Below are 22,364 nucleotides of genomic sequence, written 5' to 3'. Positions count from 1 at the left end.
GGAGTAAAAGTACAATAATATTTGTCTCTGAGATGTAGTTTATTTGTAGAAGTATTGAAAATTTGTAGTAAATGTGTTAATATTGAACCCCCCTTTGACCTCCAATAGATTTTCACCATGACAGACACCCAGTTAAGCCCTATACAGCTCTGGTCCATAGCTTTAGCAAAATCATTATTAGTATTTCTGCAGAAGTCGAGAGGCTGAGCTGCATGTCATGCGAGGGCATTGAATTGAGACAGTCCCATAGCCTTAAGACGGGCCAGTCTTAAGGCTATGGACCAGAGCTAGTTAAGCCCTATATATATATAAGCCGCCAATGAATATTAGCTATAAGCAATCTACAAGCTCACAACGGGTCACGATGCGACACGTCGTAAGCTTGTAGTTTTGCTATTTTTGGTTGCCGTTTTATTTGGAAATCTTTCAAAACTTTTGTCTACAATGGCATGCCCAAATTAGGGATGCCAGGTTGAAATTTTTAATATGTGACTAGTGTTTGGATCATTATATAGACAGTGAGTCATTGTGTGCGTGCGTGCACACACACACGCGAGCGAGCACACACACCTACAGTTGCACAAAGAACAAAAGGCAGGCAGAGTGCTTGAGTTCACAGGGTAACGATTCCAATCATAGATGAAGGGCAGTCACAGCAAATGGGTAAACTCCAAGCGCACTCAAGCAAAAGGACTTAGTAAAAAAAGCCTTTAATATGACGACAAATTACAATGGTTACTACATATTAAAAAACTATAAAATGCCACATTGCCACTAGATGCTGACGAGTTTGAAACAAAACCCTCAGGGCGCGCGACCAAATAGTTGCACAATTGCTTCTCGAGCTCCGCTAACAATGGGAGAGAATTATTGCCCAGAGACGTGATCTCTGAGTGAAGCCACAGACACATTCCACACATGCAGGCAATAACTCCACAGCCAGCAGCCAATGTATAAAAGTATAGCTCATTTATTTACAAACGGGTAATATTCAGCAGCGATTCCAAAGGTTCTGCAAAAGATTGTCATATTAAAACATGGGTGTGTCATTCAATCTGTAGAGTATTCAAATAATTGCATTGTAACAACTGTTTGGTGAATGCTATAATCATAGGTTAAATGATCGTTAATAATCATAGGTAAAATGGTCGTACATGTGTACATTCAATTCATGTCACCAAAATAGATCTGCTTACAAAATATAGTCCTCAATATAAACATCTATATAGTTTTACGAGCTGTCCTACTTTACAATTTTCTCTAGACTCGAAAATGAAAAACAAAATTTCCATATATTATATTATCCTTCCTCTGGTTGTATATTAAAATAGCGGAGATGCCAACTGTGCGCAACACTTAGCAAAAATAGATTTGCGCGTCTCTCGGCCGAGGGTGCATATTGTCGCACATTATGGATTATGCGCCTACTCAAGAGCAAACATAGCTGTGTTATTCCTGGATTTAAAGAAAAAATACATTTCTGGAGGAAAAACAGTGCACTGTGTTTCTTTCTCTATCAGCGGGGGTTGGGGTCTGCATGGCAGGCTGATGCTGAAGCTTAAAACCTCATGGTGTCACACAACACAAGCGACACCGCCGTATATGGCAAAGTATCAATTACACTTAAGAGGCTGGCAATATATGCAGGCCCACTGCAATGATAAAGGGATGAGTCAGCGACAGTCTGCGTGCACGAAATAAGATGCGTGGGGATAATTTGGGGCGGGCTGATCAGAGGATGCAAGCATTTTTCATTAAAAAAACAACTTCCTCTCCCTTGATACCGGATGATGGGAATTTGACACAGCTTGGCTTGTGCAGATTGTAGCTACCGAGGGGTAATCTATCACCTGGGCTGACAGGACGCCTGAGCAGGGCAGCAACCGTATCCAACATTTCTAGTAGGTACTACTAAAGAAAGGGTGGATATTATTATTACCCCACATTTAAATGGCCTTTCAATCAGGCCTCGATGATGGGCCAAAGCCTCGAGTCTACAAAGCATTCCTCTATGCACATTTGGCTCATTTAGATGCATGAAAACGCCTTGGGGTTCAATCCATATTTTTGAGTGGTGCAACCATAGGGTGGAGCCACTCCAAAGCCCAGCTTTGTCCGTCCCCGTGTCCCTGACTCCCTGTATCCCATGTATATGTATGTTTAGTTGCACGACTCACTTCAGACGGGTCTGATTTTCTACTTCACGTGCGTTTCTCTCCGACACATACGACCCTGATCTGAAATTGCATTTGATTGGTGCTGGGACCTTGCTTGCCATTTGGAGATGCACTTGTCACAACAGAACAAATCCATGCGGATTGGGGAGGGTGTGGGATGCTATGTGGAATGCATGACTAAATATTAATTCCTGGCTGAGCCAATGTGATAAGAAAGAATACAGAGTAGCTGATGACTCAAGGTGTCTCACACACACTCAAGTACTGTGCATCAATCTCTCCCATTAGGACAGGGCGTAATCTGGTATAAACTAAAGGGAAAATACATCAGGGTGACGGATGACACTTGCCAGAGCAGCCATTAAACTGAGTGCAGACTAGAGAGAGAAGTCAACAGTGGTAATTCTGTCTAAGCACTCTGGCACCCTCTGGTGGAACCTTTAGACAGGTACAACAACCAACCCAAACTCACTCTGACTGGCCCACTATTTTACTTAATATGGGGCCACGGTGGACATAAACCAGCCAGTGGGCAGTAACCAAACCCCGTGTCGTGTCTTAAAAATGATCCAAAAATAAATACACAAGATAGCACACGTTTCAGGTTCCTCATTTGCGGTAATTATGTCCTGATTTGGTCCATTTAACCCCTCTCTCCCCCCATATAAGTTATTGCTCAAGATCCCAAGTGACTCGTTCTTCACAGTACGCTTGTAGCTTATTCAGCAGAGTTCTGTTCTGGTTCTTATATAAAAGCACCCGTCTCGACAGGCCCGGTGGGCTATGGCCATATGAAGAGAGCAGCTAACCAGATGGCTCTACGATTGCACCCCATTCGGATACATTCAATGCTTAACCCATTTAGGCCAGACGTCGAAATAAATAAAAAAAAGTCTTCCGAAAGGATATATATTCAAGGATTCGTGCCGCATTTTCACGATTTTTCAAAAATAGCAGACCTACAGTACAAGCTCGTAGGGCGCCACTCGGTGGCCGCGCTATGAGCTTGTAGATCTGCTATTTTTCAATGGGGTTCCCGTTCAGAATGGGATAATCACCGATGGATGGTCTCACTACTATGAGCTCTGTAGGTCAAAGTGAAGAATTTAAACTCTACAAAGAGAATTAAAAAAAAATCACACTCGCGTGAAGTGAGAGGCACCTGATAATGTTTGTTTAAAGTGCTCTAAACAAACGAATAAAGAAATCCATAGACTTGGCTACCACATGACGTCACCTTTAGTGCCCTAAACAAACATTACAAGTCCATAGACTTGACTGCCCACATGAAGTAATTCTGAAAGCCAGACACTGAACAACAGACCATTTCCACTTGAAATCAACAACGCACTCAACAAAACTCCTCTTGTACAAGATCTTGCAATATAACCTTAAAGCACTGACACACCTGACCTCTAGTGTCCAGAAGATGAACACGTCAGTGCTTTAGCAAAAGATCTTCCGGTATGCATACATAGTGCAATGCGGGTGAAGTCGGTATCCAATGTGAAATAGATTTTACAAATCCTGTTTTTTAAGTAGAACTGGATTTTGAGAGTGAATGTGCGTGGGGGTATGATGATTAAAAGTGGCATGGCTTGTCCAGACTACGTGGACTTTCCTGTCTTGCAAGCACATAACAGTATGTACAGTAGCAGCATGCAAAGTAGTGGTTCAAAATGTCCCAGCCTCCATGAATGACACCTGAGTGTTAAAGAAGTTTCCCGTACCATTTTAAAAGGAACGGTACAGTCGTGGAACGTCGTTTAAAAAGGTTCTTTCCCCCCCCCAATAAACATATCGAATTTTTTTTTTTTTAAAGGAAAAACTAGGGCTGTACAATTCAGCGCAAAAGTACCGAAAAACTAATTACAATATGAACCGGTGCAAATCTTTCAAGAGGGTGCGACCGACAACGCACAGACAGTTCTGGTGGTATGTGATTTCCTCGGGGCGTGGAGATTAAGTTACGTTACGGGAACAAAATGTTTTATTTGATGTCCCCACCTCCTCCGCGCCAAGCTGTTTCGCTGAGCACTGAGAATGAAATGGTGTGGCAGAAACAGCTTGAAGCAGTTTATGTCGCAAAGCAAACATTTGGCAAAAATATCGCAGAAGGATGTTTTATCAATATTGTGCAGCCCCAGCAAAAAAAAAAACATAGAATGGAGCACCATAGGCATTTCGTTGCTGTCGAGCAACAAATAAACCTCTCATGTCCATATTTTAACTTTTCTTTCGCATAAATTAACACCGTACTTTATCATACAACAGCGTCACACAAAAAGCATAAAAAATAGCAGATCTGCAAGCTTGAAATGTGGTGTGAAGTGATGTGCTTTGAGATTGCAGATCTGCTATTTCTGAATCGAAAAGTAACAGTTGTGGACATATGAGGGTTCCACCCGACAGAGAGACGATTTGAAGTAAATGCCTTTTTTTGCCTACAGTATGGGTACAGTAAAGCACGAGAGCCACTGCAGGGTGCTGTTGGTTTAGACATTTACAAGCTCCTACAGGCAGGATGTCTGGAATGGAGAGACCGAAGTAGAACACAGAGGATTGAACTCATAATATGAGTGTGGTTTTTGGTACCTGTGCCAATGGTGCAGCATCACGGTTGTTATAATGAGGCGGTGGGGCCTCAGATTAGATTTAGAGATCTCGAAAACAAACTAAATATAGACTCCCGCAAAAAGAGAAACGACCCTCCCTCGTCCACTCCCAACACCAAAAAAGAACCCCACAAAAAAACCCACAAACACCACCAGCACTGAAACATGCAGATAGATAACCTTAAATCACAGTCTAAATAAATCAACATCTATTTGCCTTTCTATATATATAAAAACTCTTGACTTGAATCAGCAAAGCCATTCTATTCTCCGCAACCGCAAAGGATGCACCAGGGACCGGGTATAACGTTACCTCTTGGTCGAGTCTACGCTAAGAACCGCATATTGACGTACCGAGGGTCACCCTGGGCTGCGAGGGATATCAGATCCACTCCCACTCCTGAGACAAACACCACACCAAAAGGTGTCGGTTCACATCCTGAAGCGACCTGACCTAACCCCTGCACGCGCCCCGAACTCCCCACTTAACGCGCCTCCTCCCCGTTCACCTCGAACACCATCCGGTTCCAAACCCTCCTCGTTTGTCAAGACGGGTGTCGGCCGGGTGGACGTGAGATCGTCGGCTGTGTGTCCCCCGACGGACGGGGGTGGCGCGTCGCCGCTGGGAGGTGTCCCCGAGGAGGAGTCTTCAGGAGACGCAGAGGGACGAGTGGGAGGACGACAGGGTGCAGACGGGCGTGGGCAGGCCGTAGTACGTGGGGTCAGTGAGCGGGAAGAGGAAGAGGAAGAAGAGGAGGACGCCCAGCAGGTAGCAGGAGAGGACGGTAAAGCGGTGCTGGTGCTCCATGGCCGTGCTGACGGCGGGGAAACCCATGTAGTTGCAGAACGAGTGACACAGCACAGGGCCCACCAGGTGACCTGAGATATACACACACATCATCTTGTTTGTGTTCTATAGCGGCGAACGAATAAAAGTTTGATTCGAAGTAACAGGGAGAAGTTGCCTACATTTTACATGCACACAGTATACAGAATATATTAATTCACTCATTGATCATATTCACACGGCGGCTCATGCTCTCGGATACAAGACACTCGGGTGGTCTGGCTCAATGTAAGTCGCCCATTTCGCCGAGTACACCATTACTGTATTATTATTTATAATGGAATACCAGATCGTTCTGAATATATTTGTTCTTCGATTCTCAGACTACAGTACACACACACACACACACACACACACACACACACACACACACACACACACACACACACACACACAAGCGAATCCCAGAATAAGACCTTCGTTTTAGACTGTCAAGTTCTGTGACTTTCTTAAAGAAGTCAATTACTATACTGTTAACTTCTTACTCTTATCTGAATTTCCAGGGGAGCCAGAGCGCTAGTTCAGTGGTGCTCAACCTTATCAGGCAATCAGGATCGTGTCTACTGTACATTAGTAGCCAAATTAGAACTGTCACAGTTCAACGCATAATACGGTATGCGTCCGTTTGCACTACATATGCACCACATAATGTTCATCTTTCTGATGTGCGTGTGTGTGTATACTAGACAGATATATACAGTACTGTATATATAGTAGTAGTAGTAGTAGTAGTAGTAGTATATAGTAGAGCGAGAGAGATTCTGCACACTGCATAGTCTATTCTATAAATGTTCATATAGTGTAGATTATATATACTGTAGATAAACAAATAGATATATATCAGACTTCAGTTACTCAGGGACAGTGCAATTCCAAATTTTATATGGAAATACCAGAGAACATGCCAGTTTGCCATGTCGCCACGGCGAAAAATCTTCATCGATGTCTTCATCGTTATGCTAACATGCTGTCTTCGTCAGTGCAGTATGTCAAACTCACAGATGTTATAGTTCATTTCCAAAGTGATCAAATTATTGTGTGCAATTAAATGGTCAGCTAGACGATGATAAAAAAGGTGAGTATGTGAATACCAATGATAAGTAGGCCCTACCATTTCAGGAATTGTTTACTAATGAATTACATTGTAATGTAAACATGCTGTAAAATGCATAAATTATGTATTGTAAAACATGCTGTAATTGCAAATGTGAAATGGTGTCTTATAAACCCATGAGGGTTGGGCACAAGGTGTGCATGACACGAAAATAAATAAACAATCAATCAATCATGTTTCGGTACTTTGACGTTTAAACTTTTAGCTTTCTCTAGTGTTAACTCTAAACAACTATCCTCTCTCTCTCTCTCAATTCAATGCAATTTAAATGAAGGTGAAGTCAAACTAAAATGCACTTAATTGCGGCGAGTTGATAAACTAATATGCTAATATGCTAGTCTGTGGTCAATCACTACAGTGACTACACCTGTCTGTGTATATCATTGATGCCGTTTTATTTTGCTCATTAGGATTACTTAAATGATCTACACTTTGATCACTTATTACTACTACCTTGTTTTATGTTGTATATTATCGTCACAGTTTGCTGCTATACACCAACGTTTCACTACACATACACGTACGATGAGTGTGTGACAAACAACACCTCTGAATCTATTAGGGGATATTAATAATATGCACCTGTAACCTGCCTCGCGAAAAGAAAATTGCAACTGCAGAGCTCATCAATAATTCTAAAGAGCGGGGCTATGGACGTTTTTACACTCTTTCTGAGATTAGTCTAGCGGCAAATAATGAATTATTGGTCTTGAGCCACTGCAAAACCACCTAAAGTATTTTATAACCACAATATGTCATCTATTAGTAGATTTATTGTAATGCAAAGAGATGAATCAGTGAAAACTTCCTCAGAGTGTAGTTTTGGAGAAAAACTAATTGTAAACTATAAAATAAATGAAAACACAGTCTGAGTCTTAGTATAGGTTAATAATAACCTAAAAAACAGCCTACTACTCAGATCTGTGCAAAGGTTGTTTAATACAATGTTATTCATGCCTTTAAGAACCCAAAGAACAACTTTAGCGGAAATCTCAGTGTGCGTACTGCGTATGCTCTTATGTCTTAAAAATAAAAAGGTTAAAAGCCTCCTTTGAGCCGTTAGAGCTTAGAGAAAATTCTACGCTCTCTCTAATAAGAGACACTTTCAAAAGATTCCAAAAGCCGTGCAAAGCCCTCACCTGTTCTGATGAAGATGAAGGCCGTATAGGCTCCGAAGACTGCCGTGTAGGAGAACTGGAACACTGTGGGGCACACCAAGAAATATATGTTAAATGTCTTGTACATCCTGACAGTTTTCTGGAAAAGCTATGTTTCTATGTCAGTCGTTTTTCAAAAATAGCAGACCTAGCGTGAGCTTATAGATCTGCTCATTTTCAATAGCTAAAGCATAACATAATGCCAACACCAAAAGGGGTTCCCGCCCAAAATGGGTTAATAAACTCCTTTCTACCGTTTGGTGGGGGAATATTTTTTTGAATTATAATAATCTGTGTTTTGCCATTGGTTAGAAGCAGTGGCGTTTTTAGGAATTACATTTTGGGCAGGCAAGATGTGCTAATTGTCGCGCCCCCGCGCACAATCAGTAGCACTAAAGGTTTTCAAAGAGAGACAGTATACGATACAAAGGCTGTATCCTATACGCTGTCCACTAATAGTTCTCAGGTCTTGTTTTTGTCCTCCGTGTATGGATTTTGGCCAGGCAGAAAATGGGTTTGGACAGGCGGACCTCGCCTTATTGTAGATATGCCACCGGTTAGTGAACGTTAAGGAACAAATTTCTCAAATCTTTCCATTTGTGGCCAGAAAGGTCAGCCTCAAATAAAACCTAATGCATGATGTGTTCTATTAAAATACTAAACATGCAATTTCAGGAATGATATTTCAAAGCCAGCGAGACTTGATCTGAATAACGCTTTGTTGGTGTGTTGCTAATAGTGTTTCAAATTGTGCCTGGACGTTGACATTCAAATACATTATTATATTTTGCTCAGCTGCTGATTAGACTGCTATTCAACTAAAGCCACCACCACCGTTATGCGTCATATTTTGCTTTGCAGTCGCTACTGTGCATGTGAAACTATCAGCAGATTGTAAGGGAAGAGAGATGGCTCACTCCTTTAGTTTAGTTAACTATGGTTAAGTGGGAAAACACCCACAATGATTTCCAAAAACTCCAGCAATTAGTTGTCAATTCGATTACTGAATTAGCTGGCAACTGATTGAATAATCGATTCAATTAAGATTTATCGTTGCAGCCGTAATTGGATAACACATAATGTAGAGATTCTTACCAGCCGAAAGAAAGATTCCTGACACGCTCCCTTGTCTGAAGCGCAGGAGCTCGATGACATGGTGGAAATGAGCTGCAAATACATCATCGTTATCAGAACGTCATCAGCACCAAAGTCCATTTATTGAACAGCAAAACTGGACACATACACAGGAACGTGTTCGATACATACACAATGAACGTGTGTTCATTGAACTCACACGATTAGTATCCCAGTATAGAATGCCTATACACCAATATAAGCACTGTCCTATCGTAAATGTGGGATTTGAACCTATGACTTATACTAAAGAGGGGGGTCACAGAGTTGTCAGTGATATAATAATCATAGTAGTCTTAGCAATCATCGTTATAGAGTGTTTGTTCAGTCTCCCGGTCTCTCCAACTCATTAGTAAACAAATACATTTTCAGGACGGGACACCAATTTGATCTAATCAGGAGAGAGAACTTGAGGAAGAAATTATATGGTTGCTTATATCAAACCTTTATATTTCACCATCACTTATGACACATTGTGATGTTTGGTATCTGTAAGGGCCTAGCCTAGTTGTCTCCACTTAGCCTAATAGTTTATTTTACAGCCTATCTTGTTATGGTTCCACTTGTCCTTGAGGCAGCTATAGAGTAGAACTATGATTTCTGCCCTTGTGCTCTTGGCACGATTTATGTACATGATATCATGTACATAAAGCATAACCATCACCACCTGAGAATATTGTCTTGACTCCTATATTGCCTGATCCAGAATCCCACGACAAAACTCGACACTTCCAATTTCACTTGTTTATCTTATGCTGGGGTCTGCTGGATTATGCTGGCTCGCCTTTAACTCAATGAACCATAGCATTCCTGGGCACGTCATAATACGCAAACATTCCGCAAAAACAGCAGGTCTACAAGGTCACAATGCATTGTGACATTGCGACGAGTTGCGAGCTTGTAGTATTGCCATCTTCAGCAAAAGGTTTTGCCTCAGAGGCAATGAGTCATGCAACGGGGCGGGGGGAGGGGGTCCTCAGTCGACATAGTTAATGCACGATAATGACACGATGACAACATTCATTAGTAACGTTACATTCCTTTAGAAAACAACATTTCGTTTCGTAGCTGCGGGGACATGCACTCACCCACTCCGAAGAAGAGCGGGCAGGTGAATATGGCGGTGGAGGGGCTGGTGCAAGGCACGAGCATGGGCAGCATGCACGCCCTGAACACCAGCTCTTCCGTCAGCGGAGCCACCACCTGGTTCCGGAGCCAGCGCATGTCACTGAAACACAGCATCCAGAACCACGGGTCTGCAAGACAAAACACGGGGACATTGGGACAATGTTTGTTTGGGGAAACACCAAATGACATGATTTATTTTCTGCAAGTCCACACATATTATTTGCCAACATTAGGCTGTGAAAAAGAGGGAGATTTTCTGAGGTATTGCTAAATGTCCTTCCCTCATATCTACTACTAAGGCGGGGCGGCAGTGGCTCAGGGGTCGAGTAGCCGGATGGGAACCACAAGGTTCCCAGTTCGAACCCGGGCTCCCCCAGATTTTTGGTGTCCTTGAGCAAGACCCCCTAATTGCCCCCAACCCCTAATTGCTCCCCATGAGCAGGTTGGTGCCTTGCATGGTTTCCCCTGCCATCGGTGTGTGAATGTGCGTGAATGGGTGAATGTATTGCAGGCTCTATAAATGCACCATTTACCATTTATAGATTACACTAATAGAACATATATTTTTTATTTTGTCTTAAATTCATAGCTCACAAAACAAAAAAGTCAACATATATAACAATGTAAACATTGTGTGTGTGCATTGTTTGTGCGTGAGTCTTGCGCAGATACTAACATTAAGAACATGAATTAAGAGTTAGGAAGGGGAAGGAATTCCATTTCTGGGGAACAGTTTAATCCATTTCCACTTGCCAAGCGGAAACGATGACGAGAGCCGCCGCGTTCCAGGCAGGATTGTCCTCGCATGGCATTGCACATAAAAGCCGGGAGATTAACGGGAGAAATCACTCAATCGGGAGCACGGCGTGAGAAAGAAGACGCGTTAAAAATAGGGAGACTCCCACGAAAATCAGGAGTGTGGGAAGGTGTGCAAAAGGGGGAGATTTGCTCTCACTGGCGTGACATTAGAAACCACTGTGTTGTTCACGCCACTCCTCTCAGGGTGTTAAGAGAGGACAAGGCCAGCCACCTGTACAGGATTTACTTGTGGTGCGGATGCTTCATTACAGTGTGATACGATATGCCCAGATTTACAGTGGCATCCATATTAATACACTAAAGCGCTATTTTAGGCTACCTCTGACAGCACTCAGCAAATTGTTCCGGGACATCGTGTTATTCGTGTAGCACAGATAATAACTCGCAGGCTCTGCTCAGCACTATTAAACCAATGTTGAACTTTAGTACATTTGCAAAATGCAACATTTTCTTCATTACAGAGTCTGTAACGTCTCAGCAATTCCTGACATAGTCTACTGGACTGGATTTTACGTGAAATTCATTGGGTAATTTCGTAAGTAACTCCCCTCTCATTGAGCAACAAAGAGGCAGCGGTGGCCGAACGGTTTGCGGAGCGGTCTTGATATCGGAAGGTCGCTAGTTCGTATCCCCGGACCGGCACGAAGTGCCCTTGGACAAGGCATTGAACCTCTACCATGAAATGTTCTATGAGCAGGGCCTGGCTGTAAACAAGTTCTTGAGCTTAGTCCAGTTACCCTGGGTAAACATAGTACCTTTCCTTTTCTTTCCTTAACTGATAAAGATGACTGAGAATATGGACTTATGTAATGGCTAAGAAAAAAGAATGGGATCAGACATGTTGTCTGCCTTACCGAAGGCCACGCGTATGCCATCCATGAAACTCCAGGGACAGTCCATGGCCAGCTGCATGACAGGGCCCAGAAACAGCACCTGGAGCACCGCAAAAGGAGAAACCAGTTACCATCCTGTTCAATGAGAGAGACAGTTAAGCAGTTCAGAACCTGAACTCTGCTACGATATAATCGTAGCACAACATTATAGTTGTCCCAACTGTACTTTTCATCTTTTTTGGTGACTCCTTATGTGCGCAGCCTACTGATGGTACATGGTTAATAGTGTACAAAAACATAAATACCAATGCATTTAGGACTGATTTTGAAATAAGACTGATAAATAATATGAATTGCCGTTTTAGCATCGTTTACACACTCACTGTTTTTAAAAGTCAGCAGTTCTCATACTGGATTTAACACATGAACAACAGTAGTTCTCGGTTCTCCAACTATGGGTCGGATACTTCTCTTTATTCCACAGTGAGGTGCCAATATGTGCCACCAGTAAAGGCGGTTGAACCACAGTACTTGGTACAGAGATGCAATATTAAAGTTAAATTGATCCTGTTGGATTTATGCAACTTTATGCAAACAAACATATCCAATGTTACTGGCTGCCACAAAATGTATAAATATTAAATTCAAAATATGCTAAGGTGGCTATGTATTCTACAACAACCCCCTGTTAAAGTTTCATTCTCATTTTGAATGGCTTGGCTTTTAAACAAAACTAAGTCTTTGCTCCTAAACTGTAGCTGGCGAAGCTGATAAAAGACACAACCAGGAAACCACGAGGCAGTGGAAATGATTCCCAGAAAGAAAGATTACTTTTAATAATTTGATCTGGACGATGTTGGCCTTATAGGTTCCGTCTGGAATACTTATGTCAGCACTACGACATGATAGAATCGCTGTGTCCAAGGTTTGTTTGTGCACTGGCTCTGCAGGGTGTATGTGTATAGAATTATACGATGATGTCATGTTACAGTTAACCATGTTATGTATATGTCTAATCGAAATGTTGTCTATATGTTTAAAGATATTTTGTATGTACAAAACAGTTACTATTCAGGAGCAAAGCACGTGTGTTGCAAGGATACAATGAAATTATTACTTAGTCACACGCTTTTAATTGATTAAAAACCCATTGACAGTCAGACATAAACACTTTCAACCCAGCAGTATGAGAACTGCTGACTTTAAAAAAAAAGTTGAGTGTGTAAACAATGCTAAAACAGCAATTTATATTATTTATCAGTTTATTTCAAAATGTATTTCTAAATGGATACGTATTTATGTTTTTGCCATTAGGTGAAAGATTTCTGAACATTTCTAAATTTGTGAAAGGTTTTCAAACACAGCAAAAAAAAACAACAACAACTGAACATGCTTTTTTAAAAGCCCAAAACACCCATCCCTAGTGCAGCCACTATCACATGTCATGTTCACTAATAATGATGCCGGTGTTGATGTGTGCGTTACCATGGTGAGCAGCAGGGGAAGCACGATGGCAGGGATGAGGCCTTCGAAACGGATCCCCATCAGGGCCCATAACGAGGGGCTGGCCTAAATGTAATGGACACACACATGCATTTATATGTCAGTACGTTGGGAACCGGAACAATTAGAAAGAACCGGACCCAACATTGAGGAACGGGAATCCATCACATTTTGTTTTATCACACTGTGAGAGCTGTTATGTGGATTTCACATCTGCTAATGCTATACAATTACAATTTACAACACCGGGTGGTTCTCAAACTTGTTTTTATTTCAAGGACCACCATAACAGCTGAGAAAATCATCACTGCCTTCCATCAAGGACACTGCGCACAACCGCTGTCTGTCTAGGGCCAACAGCATCAGGAATGACCCCACACACCCACACCAGGGACTGTTCACTCTGTTGGCTTCTGGCAGAAGGTATCGAAACATTGGAAGTAAAACAGCAAGATTTTCCAAGAGCTTTTCCCCCCCCCCCAAGACATTAGACTTTTGAACAAGTGCAATATCCCCTAACCTGTTCCCCCTATATGCTGCTATAAGGACTCCTGTTGTGCAATATGTGTCTCTCAACGAACTAATGGTGCTTTTTAATTTATTTCTTTTTAAAAGTGGATTTTAGACTTTAATAGTATTTTTGCTCTCTTTTAACTAGCATACTAAAAGCCAGTGAATTTAGTGAAACGACATTTCGTTCTCTTATGCATTTTATGTATCTGCTGAATGACAATAAAGCTATCTATCCAACTGTAAAAATGGAAATCTTTAACCCATTCTGACCTGAGATCAGATTCATACGAGGTTTCCACTGGACACACACTGGTCTGATTAACCCATTCTGACCTGAGATCAGATTCTAAAAATGTCAGTCGTTCTTCGATTTTTCAAAAATAGCAGACCTACAAGCTCGTAGCGCGCCACTCGGTGGCGCGCTATGAGCTTGTAGATCTGCTATTTTTCAATAGCTAAAGCATAACATGATGCTAACACCAAAAGGGGTTCCCGTTCAGAATGGGTTAAAGGGAACCGTTAAGGAATCGGACCGTTAAGAGAGGGAGTCGCTAAGGAACGGGAATGTGTAAAATGCACATCACGTGTACAGCATGAGCATATGTGTTCCAACAGCACATGAAGAAACAGATCAGCAGATAAATCCTCATGTGATAGAGCACTTGGTTCATAAAGGATTACTTCACCTTGAAAAATGACCTTTTTACTATCGTTCATATTCTACGCCGTGGTGGCTTTGTATAACATGCCGCACAAACCTGAGCACCTGATAGGCCTGTCACTGACAGGTGGTGATTATTGCACGTTACATAACTGAGCTCCCATTGAAGCCCAGACGTGTTCTTTTCTAGGGCACGTCAGTTTGAATCAGAAGTAGTTTGAAACAGACTTCAGCAATATGTCTGGGAGTGTCAACATGCAAGTCAATACAAGACTTTTGGGATTACACTGTGAGCATTGTTATGGCGTTCATAAATGGATTTGCATCTGCATTCTTTTGCAGTTGTTAATCTTGGACTTTACTTCAATTCATCAATTTCTTTCATTCTTCATTCACCGTAAAGGAATGTTATACTTATAACTAAGACTCTCCTGGACTTGTATAAACTATAAAGTGAGGTTCGGGAACCCCTAGCCTATAGGGACCTTCTGGAGTTCCAGGATCTCGCCAGCAAAAAGAAGAATAGTTTAAACAATTGTGTCCAAATGTATTGTTTATTGCGCATTCAAAAATCTACAAGCCAATCTACTTATGAGCTTGTAGATCTGCTATTTTTGACAAATATTGACACATGTTCTCTTACAGGGGTCCCTGCCTCAAAATCTTTTCAAATGGTGGTCGGCAGCTAAATACATTTTGGGGACGTTGACATGAAACCCACAGTGATAGCGTCTCCTGTCCTGGCTGCAGAGCAAGGAGAGCAGAACACAACTTGAGCACCTTTACTCTCTGTTTTACAAATAACTCATTGTACTCAACATTGTCTCTTGATCAGACCAATATTGACCTGTGGTTTTCCAACTATTATCTGACCACACGGCCCTGTGTTCATTGAATAATTTTTGGAACACACCGTGCTATTTTCCATTTACTGTACTTTATTTCCTGGACAGTGCACATTAATGATGATTAATGAGCCAATTTACATCCGTACTGTAGTCCCGTATACACAGCAACGTGACAAAAATAGAGAGAACATAAGAGAACTGCCTATTAACTAATTATAAGAATAGCCTACCTATTTTATATGCAATTAAAACCCACATACTGTGCCTGTTTGTGTGGGAGGAAGATCTACTGTACTGTGATGTAACTAGAGACTCACCCGCACACCAGTGACTTCTCTCCATGTCCAAACGAAGATGGGTGACAGGGCCGATACAATCAGGACACTTGTGAAGCGCCTCTTTATTACTGTTGGGTGATCCCTTGTGAAAGAGATAAACAGGGGGAAAGTCAGAGAGAGCTAATTATAGTGTTTGTGATAAATGAGGGCTATAATAATTATAGAGGCAGCGGCAGCCGGGGAACAATTCTACCTGCCACAAGCAGCTACGCTAAGCTGAAAGAACTGAACAAAGTGCTTGACTTGAATCAAAAGATCAATTAAGCTGACCCAGCAATAGCAAGCCAGAGTTAAGCCCAGAACACGAAGGGCTGGTTGAAATCATTGCAAGATATTAACAAATGTTTTCAGGTGCAACATTTTGCATGTATCTAAGGGACGTGTACTATGAAACCATAGACATGGGTTCTCTATGGCATGCATTGACAATTCTATATTGTTTGTTCAAGAATCAGAATCAACATTATTTTTAACAGGTGTAAAGAAATGGGTGAAATGCGACCGTGTGCACCATGTTATCATAAACTGTATTATTTACATTTTTTTATATTTAGCAGACGCTTATCCAGAGCGTTTACAAAGTGCAAGGTGAGAGTAAATACATGGCCTGATTAATAAACGCTAGTCCATAAACGACTGTCTGTGTGTCTACTGATTGAAAATGTTATTAACAGAACACATAATGGGTATGAAAGTACAGGTCGATACAAAAACTGCTAAGAGGATAAAACCAGAAAAGGCAGTAAGCACTATTAAGCCTGGTTCACATCCGAGTCCACAGGACTCAAGGACTGTCAAACGTAGCACCTGTCTAAAAAAAACATATCTATCCAATCTAAATAACATTCTCCATATCGTTTTTTGACCGTTTGGAACCTCACTCGCACAATACGCATACTATTAACATAAACAATAACGTTTATAATTGTAACATTCTGCGAGACGCACCTCGGCAGGTCACTCTTCCACACGTACAGGCTCCCCACGTAAGAGCAGGCGAGCAGCAGGCAGGACACCACCGAGATCCAGCACAAGCCGTCCGGGGGCACCGCCAGCTCGCCGTGGCCGATGGTCTCCTCCTGATCCGCCAGGAGGAGGTTTACATCATCACCGTCCTCCACCATGGCGAGGACAAGACGCGATCAGCAGCGCAGACCAAGCGAACGAATGTCTGGAGTACACCAGGAGGACAGCCCCTCCTTCAACCATTTAACAGAGCACGCACAGTGAGACTGTGAGAGAGACAGAAACCGATTCTCCTTGTTTTCAAGCTTAGCTGGATGTAGCTTAGCTTAGCGTGCTGTTAGCTAAGCTAGCTCTTCCGGCGCTGTTCTCTGACGTCGTCACGCGCTGCCTGGCAAGTTTATAACGCGTAATAACTATTGTAGTTCTTTTTAAGAACGACTGGGATCAATTCGTCTTTTAGTTTGCGCATCCGTCTATTGCAAATGCTTCCATCATCATTCAATATAGCATTCGGAGATGGAGCGTGGAGCACTCTGACAGTAAACAGAAAGAAAAATATACGTTTTTGGTCAGTCATACACATCAGGTATTTCTGTGTTGAGCTGCTGCAATATGATTCTCACATAAAACATGGCTAGTTTAAACCACATTGTTATTATTTGTTATTTTTTGTAATTATTTAATATTATAAGTTATTTATAACTACACAAATCCCCACACTTCTCTAGGCTAGCATGTATAGTATCAGTCCTGCTGCCTTTCTTATACACACTGACTGAGACATAGCCCAAAATGTTGAACTCTCGTAGATGTATTTATCGATTCTGACATTTTCAATCTATAAATACATCTACGAGAGTTCCATTTTTGGGCTATCTGAGACAATGAAGAAGCACTACTCCCGAGTCCCTACTGTACAGCATCGTTAGCGCAGGCGGGGCCCAGGCACGTGGGCGGAGTCAGCAGCAGCACGGTAACTGAAGACCCACGGGGAGGGGGGGAGAGAGAGAGAGAGAGAGAGCTAGAGAGAGAGAGAGAGAGAGAGAGAGAGAGAGAGAGAGATGGGCGTGACGACGGGGGTATCTGTTGGACCACGACTACAGTTTCTTGCAGAAGAGCGAGCAATCTCTCCCATCTCCTCCAGTCTGTGTGATGTTATGGCAACGGAGCGGCGATGACCATGGCGCTACCAACGGTGTTTGTGTTCGTGTGCGAGGCCGTACGGTGACTGACTGACAACCCCAGAGGAATTTAAACCATCCACCGGACCTCCCTCCCTCCCCCCTCGGCAAACATCAGCGGGTATTTATTTATTTTATGTCACCGATATAAGATTATCATCCGCAATGGACGTTTCAGCTGCTGCTGATGATACGGCGGAGGAGCGGTCCGCGCTTTGTCCGCGTTTTTATTGCAGTTATATTACAATCTTGTCAGAATGGCAGCGCGTGCGCGCTCGTGTGCGTGCGTGATGATGATGATGTCCTTCAATGTGATTATTTATTGTCTGTGAGGTGGAATCCCCTTGTGCAGTCCCTGCCTGCCTATAATTGGCAGAGTCGTGCTGATACAGACTAATACACAGACGCAGGAAAAACATCCTGGATTTGTTTGGTCCATGATCATGATGGGATAAACACCTATAAGAGCAATAGCAGATGTCATGCGGAATAATCCGTGTTGTGTACCCCCCCCCCAACCCCCCATGGGCTCAGTCACCCCGAAGCGTGTTATGTTTGTTGTCGTAGTAGGCATATAGATAATGCGTTATTATAATAAGGCCACATGTTTACTGCGTCTCTTGGAAAGAAAGCGACCATAATAACAGTGAGACACAGGAGAACGTAGAGGCTAATCAGCTTCATGCAGCAGGGGCCATGGCTCAGTCACGACAATAACAATGATGCACTTCACTGAGCCGTATACTGGTCATATTTAACCATATTAATACTAGTTTATTTTCATTTAGTCCACCTCATAGTGGAGCTTCCGTGCCATTTTTAGAATATTTTGGCACATTTCCCTCTTCTAGAATAGATGGTTCCAGAATATTTATAGGGACGAAATCGAAGGAATGGGGGGGGGGGGATTCATGTGTGTATGTCTATATATGGTTAGAGGCCTATCAAGAAAATAGGAATGGCTCAATGGCAGCACACTCTTGTGTGTGTGTGTGTGTGTGTGTGTGTGTGTGTGTCTCAGAGAGAGAGAGAGAGAGAGAGATAGGAAGCATTGCAAGGGTGTAAGAATGTAATCCTTGCATCAAAAAATGCAGCTGAGTCAAATAAATCATCACCTCAAGTACCCTGTGTTTGTCAGCAGGCCTGGTTAGCCTTAGAGCGTGCTGCTATGTGTCCTTCTTTGTTTATCTCCCCTTAATATGCCATATAGTATTTAATACACCTGCAAAGATGTTTGTTTCCAATGTTTCCAGGCTACAGTGAACGAACAAACTTTGCCTCGATTACAATGAATGAACAATTATTATTTTGTAAATAGTGAAATTACAAACTCACACAATGCATTGTGATGCAACATGTCGTGAGCTTAATAGGGTGGCTATTTTCGCACTCACCTTTTTTGTATTGAATAGTTTATTGACAATTGTGTTTAACACTACAGGTAGTACATTCAAAGGTTATTCTAAAAGGATAACGCAAGACAGTTGTACTCAATTCATCAGTAATATACTATTCAAAAGTATATTTACAGAGAAAGGAGGGGTGAGGCCGGGAACAGAGGATGCTATTACTACCAAGATGTTCAAAGGTGTTATGTATAGAGGGTATGCGTGTGACATCATCATCAAACCAGGAAGTTATGCAGGAACGCCTACTGAGTGGCCAAAAACTACAGCCTCGACAGCCCATACATCCAAACAGAAAAGTCTGATTGCGTTAAACAATGTTAAACTCACTTTGCCACTCGATGTTTTGCCATTCACTTTAAGCATGCGCATACCCTCTATATTTGGTATATATGGTGTTACAACCACAATGAGAATGACAGAAAGAGAGAAACGGAGAAGGACAGAGAGAAACAGAGAAGGACAGAGAGAGAGAGAAAGAGAGTGCGTTATGGGAATCAGTGCATGAGGTCGGGAGGATTGAACAGTGTCTGCTCAGACAGATCAATCCTGCATGACTGCTGCTTACTCATAATAGGCCTCCAGCGACTTGTGGGCTTACAGTGAGGGAAGGGGAGAGAGCAAGGGAAAGAGGTAGAGATGGCTGGATTGATGTCCCCAGGACATCTTTGTTTCATCCATTCCTTTTAGCTTTAATGTCTTACTGTACCATGTGCTGTTTACATTTCTGACTAATAAAGTATTCAATCAATCAATGAGCCTGACCAAGAAAAAACTATTCATAGCTAATCAAACCAATAAATACAAATAAACACAAAATAACCACTATAGCCGTATTCCACAATTTCAAAAATAGCCGTGAAATTTGAGCAAAAATAGCTCGCAGCTTGTGAGCTTGTAGATCTGCTCTAGAAAGGATATATATATATGGTTAAAAGGATATAAGGACGCATGGAGAAAAAGAGGAGAGGAGGATATAGGAAAGGGCATGGCGGAGGTCGGGAGCAGACGAGAGCCGCCCGGATGAGAGCCAGAGGAAGAGAGAACAATCTCTCCAACAATCTTTCTATCTAGATGGAAAGAGAAAGTGGGATGAGTCAATACTGTGTGTGTGTGTGTGTGTGTGTGTGTGTGTGTGTGTGTGTGTGTGTGTGTGTGTGTGTGTGTGTGTGTGTGTGTGTGTGTGTGTGTGTGTGTGAGCTAACAGCTCGGTGGAGAGGTCAAGAGGAAAGGCATGAGGGCAAGACACGGTGGCCCCGAAGACCCCCAGGGGTCCTTGAGTACAGCTAAAGAACACACAACAGTACAACTGGAGAACATACAATAATAACCGTGTCTGTTATCTTCATCTCAGCTCAGTAGCCTTGTGGTTAGAGTGTCCACCCTGAGACTGGGAGGTCGGGGTTCAATCCCCGGCCGGGTCATACCAAAGACTGTTAAAAATGGGTTCCCAATGCCTCCCTGCTTGACACTCAGCATCAAGGATTGGATTGCGACATACTAGTCATGTCCAGGGGGTGTACTTGTACATCAAGCTGCCTCACGCTACAGAAACAGGAGATAGGCTCATGCCTTATGGGCCTCATGGCTCGGCAAGGCTACTTACTTACTTACTGTTATCTTCATACCTGCAGTACATCAAGTGACAGACCATATTTGGCAACAATAACATTTTCTTAGACTGGGTTCCCAGATATCAAAATCTTATACATTTGGGGAGAATCGCTGTCTCAACTTAAACTTGCTCATCAATATATACAGTACATGAAGCAGCCAACTGTTTGCTATAGGGATGGGCAGATAGTTACTGAAATTTCCTTTTGAGAATAAATACTACTAATAAATCCAGTAAGATGCCCTAAGGGCGAGAAGAAACGTCGCCCTAAAGTGCAAGGTTGCGTGCACGCATCGGCCTGGGTGACGGCAGACTGCTGGGCGAGCGCTGGCGCTTTGGCATGGGGGGTCAGATCAACATATGGAATGAATTCTGTACTGGCCATATATGGAGCGTGTCTTGAGTGTACAGTGTTTGATGAGGTCAGATCAACATATGGAATGTCAGAACAGGAAGATGGGGTGGGGTAGAACCAACCTTATGGAATGTCAGAACAGGTCAGCTCCATATATGGAGATCTAAGGGTTTGAGGTTTGAGGTCAGATGTAGAGTTGCTGGCCGTCTCCATATATGCAGATATGGAGATCTAAGGGTCTCCATGATGTCACGAGGCATCACCATATATGGATGGCGTGATGTCACGTGGCGTGACCATATATGGAGGCGTGGGTGACTAACTAACTAACGGACGGATGGGAGATGCAGGTTTTCATCGTAAATGCGACCTACAGTCGCAAATAAAAATCACACCCGTGTGAAGTGAGGGGCGCTCTTATCATCGTACATCATCATGACGGAGAATAGACACTGCTATTTGCTCAGACACTATGACATAAGAAATTCTCCATTCATTGTCAATAGGAATTTAATGTTTGTGTAGGACAAAAATAGACAAGTTAGACAACTATCATCTATTTGCTCAGACACTGACGTAAAATTCCCCTTTCATTGTCAATGGGAATTTAATGTTTGTGTAGGACAAAAATAGACATTTGCTCAGACACTACTAGACACAAATTCAATGTTTGTGTTTGCACAAACAGTACACTCAAAGCTGGCCATTCATTGTCAATGGCATTCAATGCAGGACAATGTCTGTGTTCTCACAAACCCACAAAGCTGGACATATAGGAGGGGCCTGGCTATCGCCAGCGCACCACGATAATCTGGCCCACGGTCCTTTGTGGTATTTGTCACTGTATGTTGTGCATATATATATATACCGTGAAATGTGGTATCTGCATTTAACCCATCCTAATTAAGTATCAGGAGCAGCTGTGGCCGCTGCGGGGGCAGCACCTCGGGGAGCAGTTATAGGGGTTAAGCTGCAGGGACACTTCGACCACATAGGCCGGCCGGAGCCGGGACGCAAACATGCAAGCTTCTGTTTCCCAGGCAGCCTCTCTCTACCCACTCAAAACATTGTTTCCTTATGAAACTGGTGTTAAATAAATAATTGTAGATAGGAACTACTTCCCACTCCACCCTCCATTCCATATTATACACAGA

General features: G+C 42.6%; 2 protein-coding genes across 2 annotated transcripts in view; one reads left to right on the top strand and one right to left on the bottom strand.

Annotated features, from left to right (window-relative positions):
• Positions 1 to 747: 747 nt before the first annotated feature.
• On the bottom strand, positions 748 to 17,008 carry rce1a (Ras converting CAAX endopeptidase 1a). Its single transcript, XM_080791977.1, has 8 exons — positions 16,636 to 17,008; positions 15,667 to 15,769; positions 13,310 to 13,393; positions 11,846 to 11,924; positions 10,133 to 10,300; positions 9,006 to 9,077; positions 7,893 to 7,955; positions 748 to 5,671 (listed from the first exon to the last, which is right to left on the bottom strand). The coding sequence occupies exons 1-8, from the start codon at positions 16,809 to 16,811 to the stop codon at positions 5,442 to 5,444; spliced, it is 975 nt and encodes a 324-aa protein (XP_080648103.1). The 5' UTR covers positions 16,812 to 17,008; the 3' UTR covers positions 748 to 5,441.
• Positions 17,009 to 17,697: 689 nt separating this feature from the next.
• The window catches only part of peli3 (pellino E3 ubiquitin protein ligase family member 3), a 35,636-nt gene continuing 30,969 nt past the window's right edge, over positions 17,698 to 22,364 (top strand). Inside the window, exon 1 of the mRNA XM_080792069.1 lies at positions 17,698 to 17,955. The gene's annotated coding sequence lies outside the window, so the exon portion shown is untranslated. The remainder of the gene's footprint in view (positions 17,956 to 22,364) is intronic.

The sequence above is a fragment of the Protomyctophum bolini genome (genome assembly GCF_963924005.1).
Source record: "Protomyctophum bolini genome assembly, chromosome: 20".
Classification (NCBI taxonomy): domain Eukaryota; kingdom Metazoa; phylum Chordata; class Actinopteri; order Myctophiformes; family Myctophidae; genus Protomyctophum; species Protomyctophum bolini.
This window is presented reverse-complemented; position numbering and strand designations above follow the sequence as displayed.

Excerpts from the sequence above, each read along its gene's own strand:
- rce1a (XM_080791977.1), bottom strand. The coding sequence starts at position 16,811 with ATGGTGGAGGACGGTGATGATGTAAACCTCCTCCTGGCGGATCAGGAG. Across the intron at positions 15,770-16,635 it reads TGGAAGAGTGACCTGCCGAG|GGATCACCCAACAGTAATAA; the intron begins GTGCGTCTCGCA and ends CTCTTTCACAAG. Across the intron at positions 10,301-11,845 it reads TGGCATACGCGTGGCCTTCG|ACCCGTGGTTCTGGATGCTG; the intron begins GTAAGGCAGACA and ends TTTGTCTTGCAG.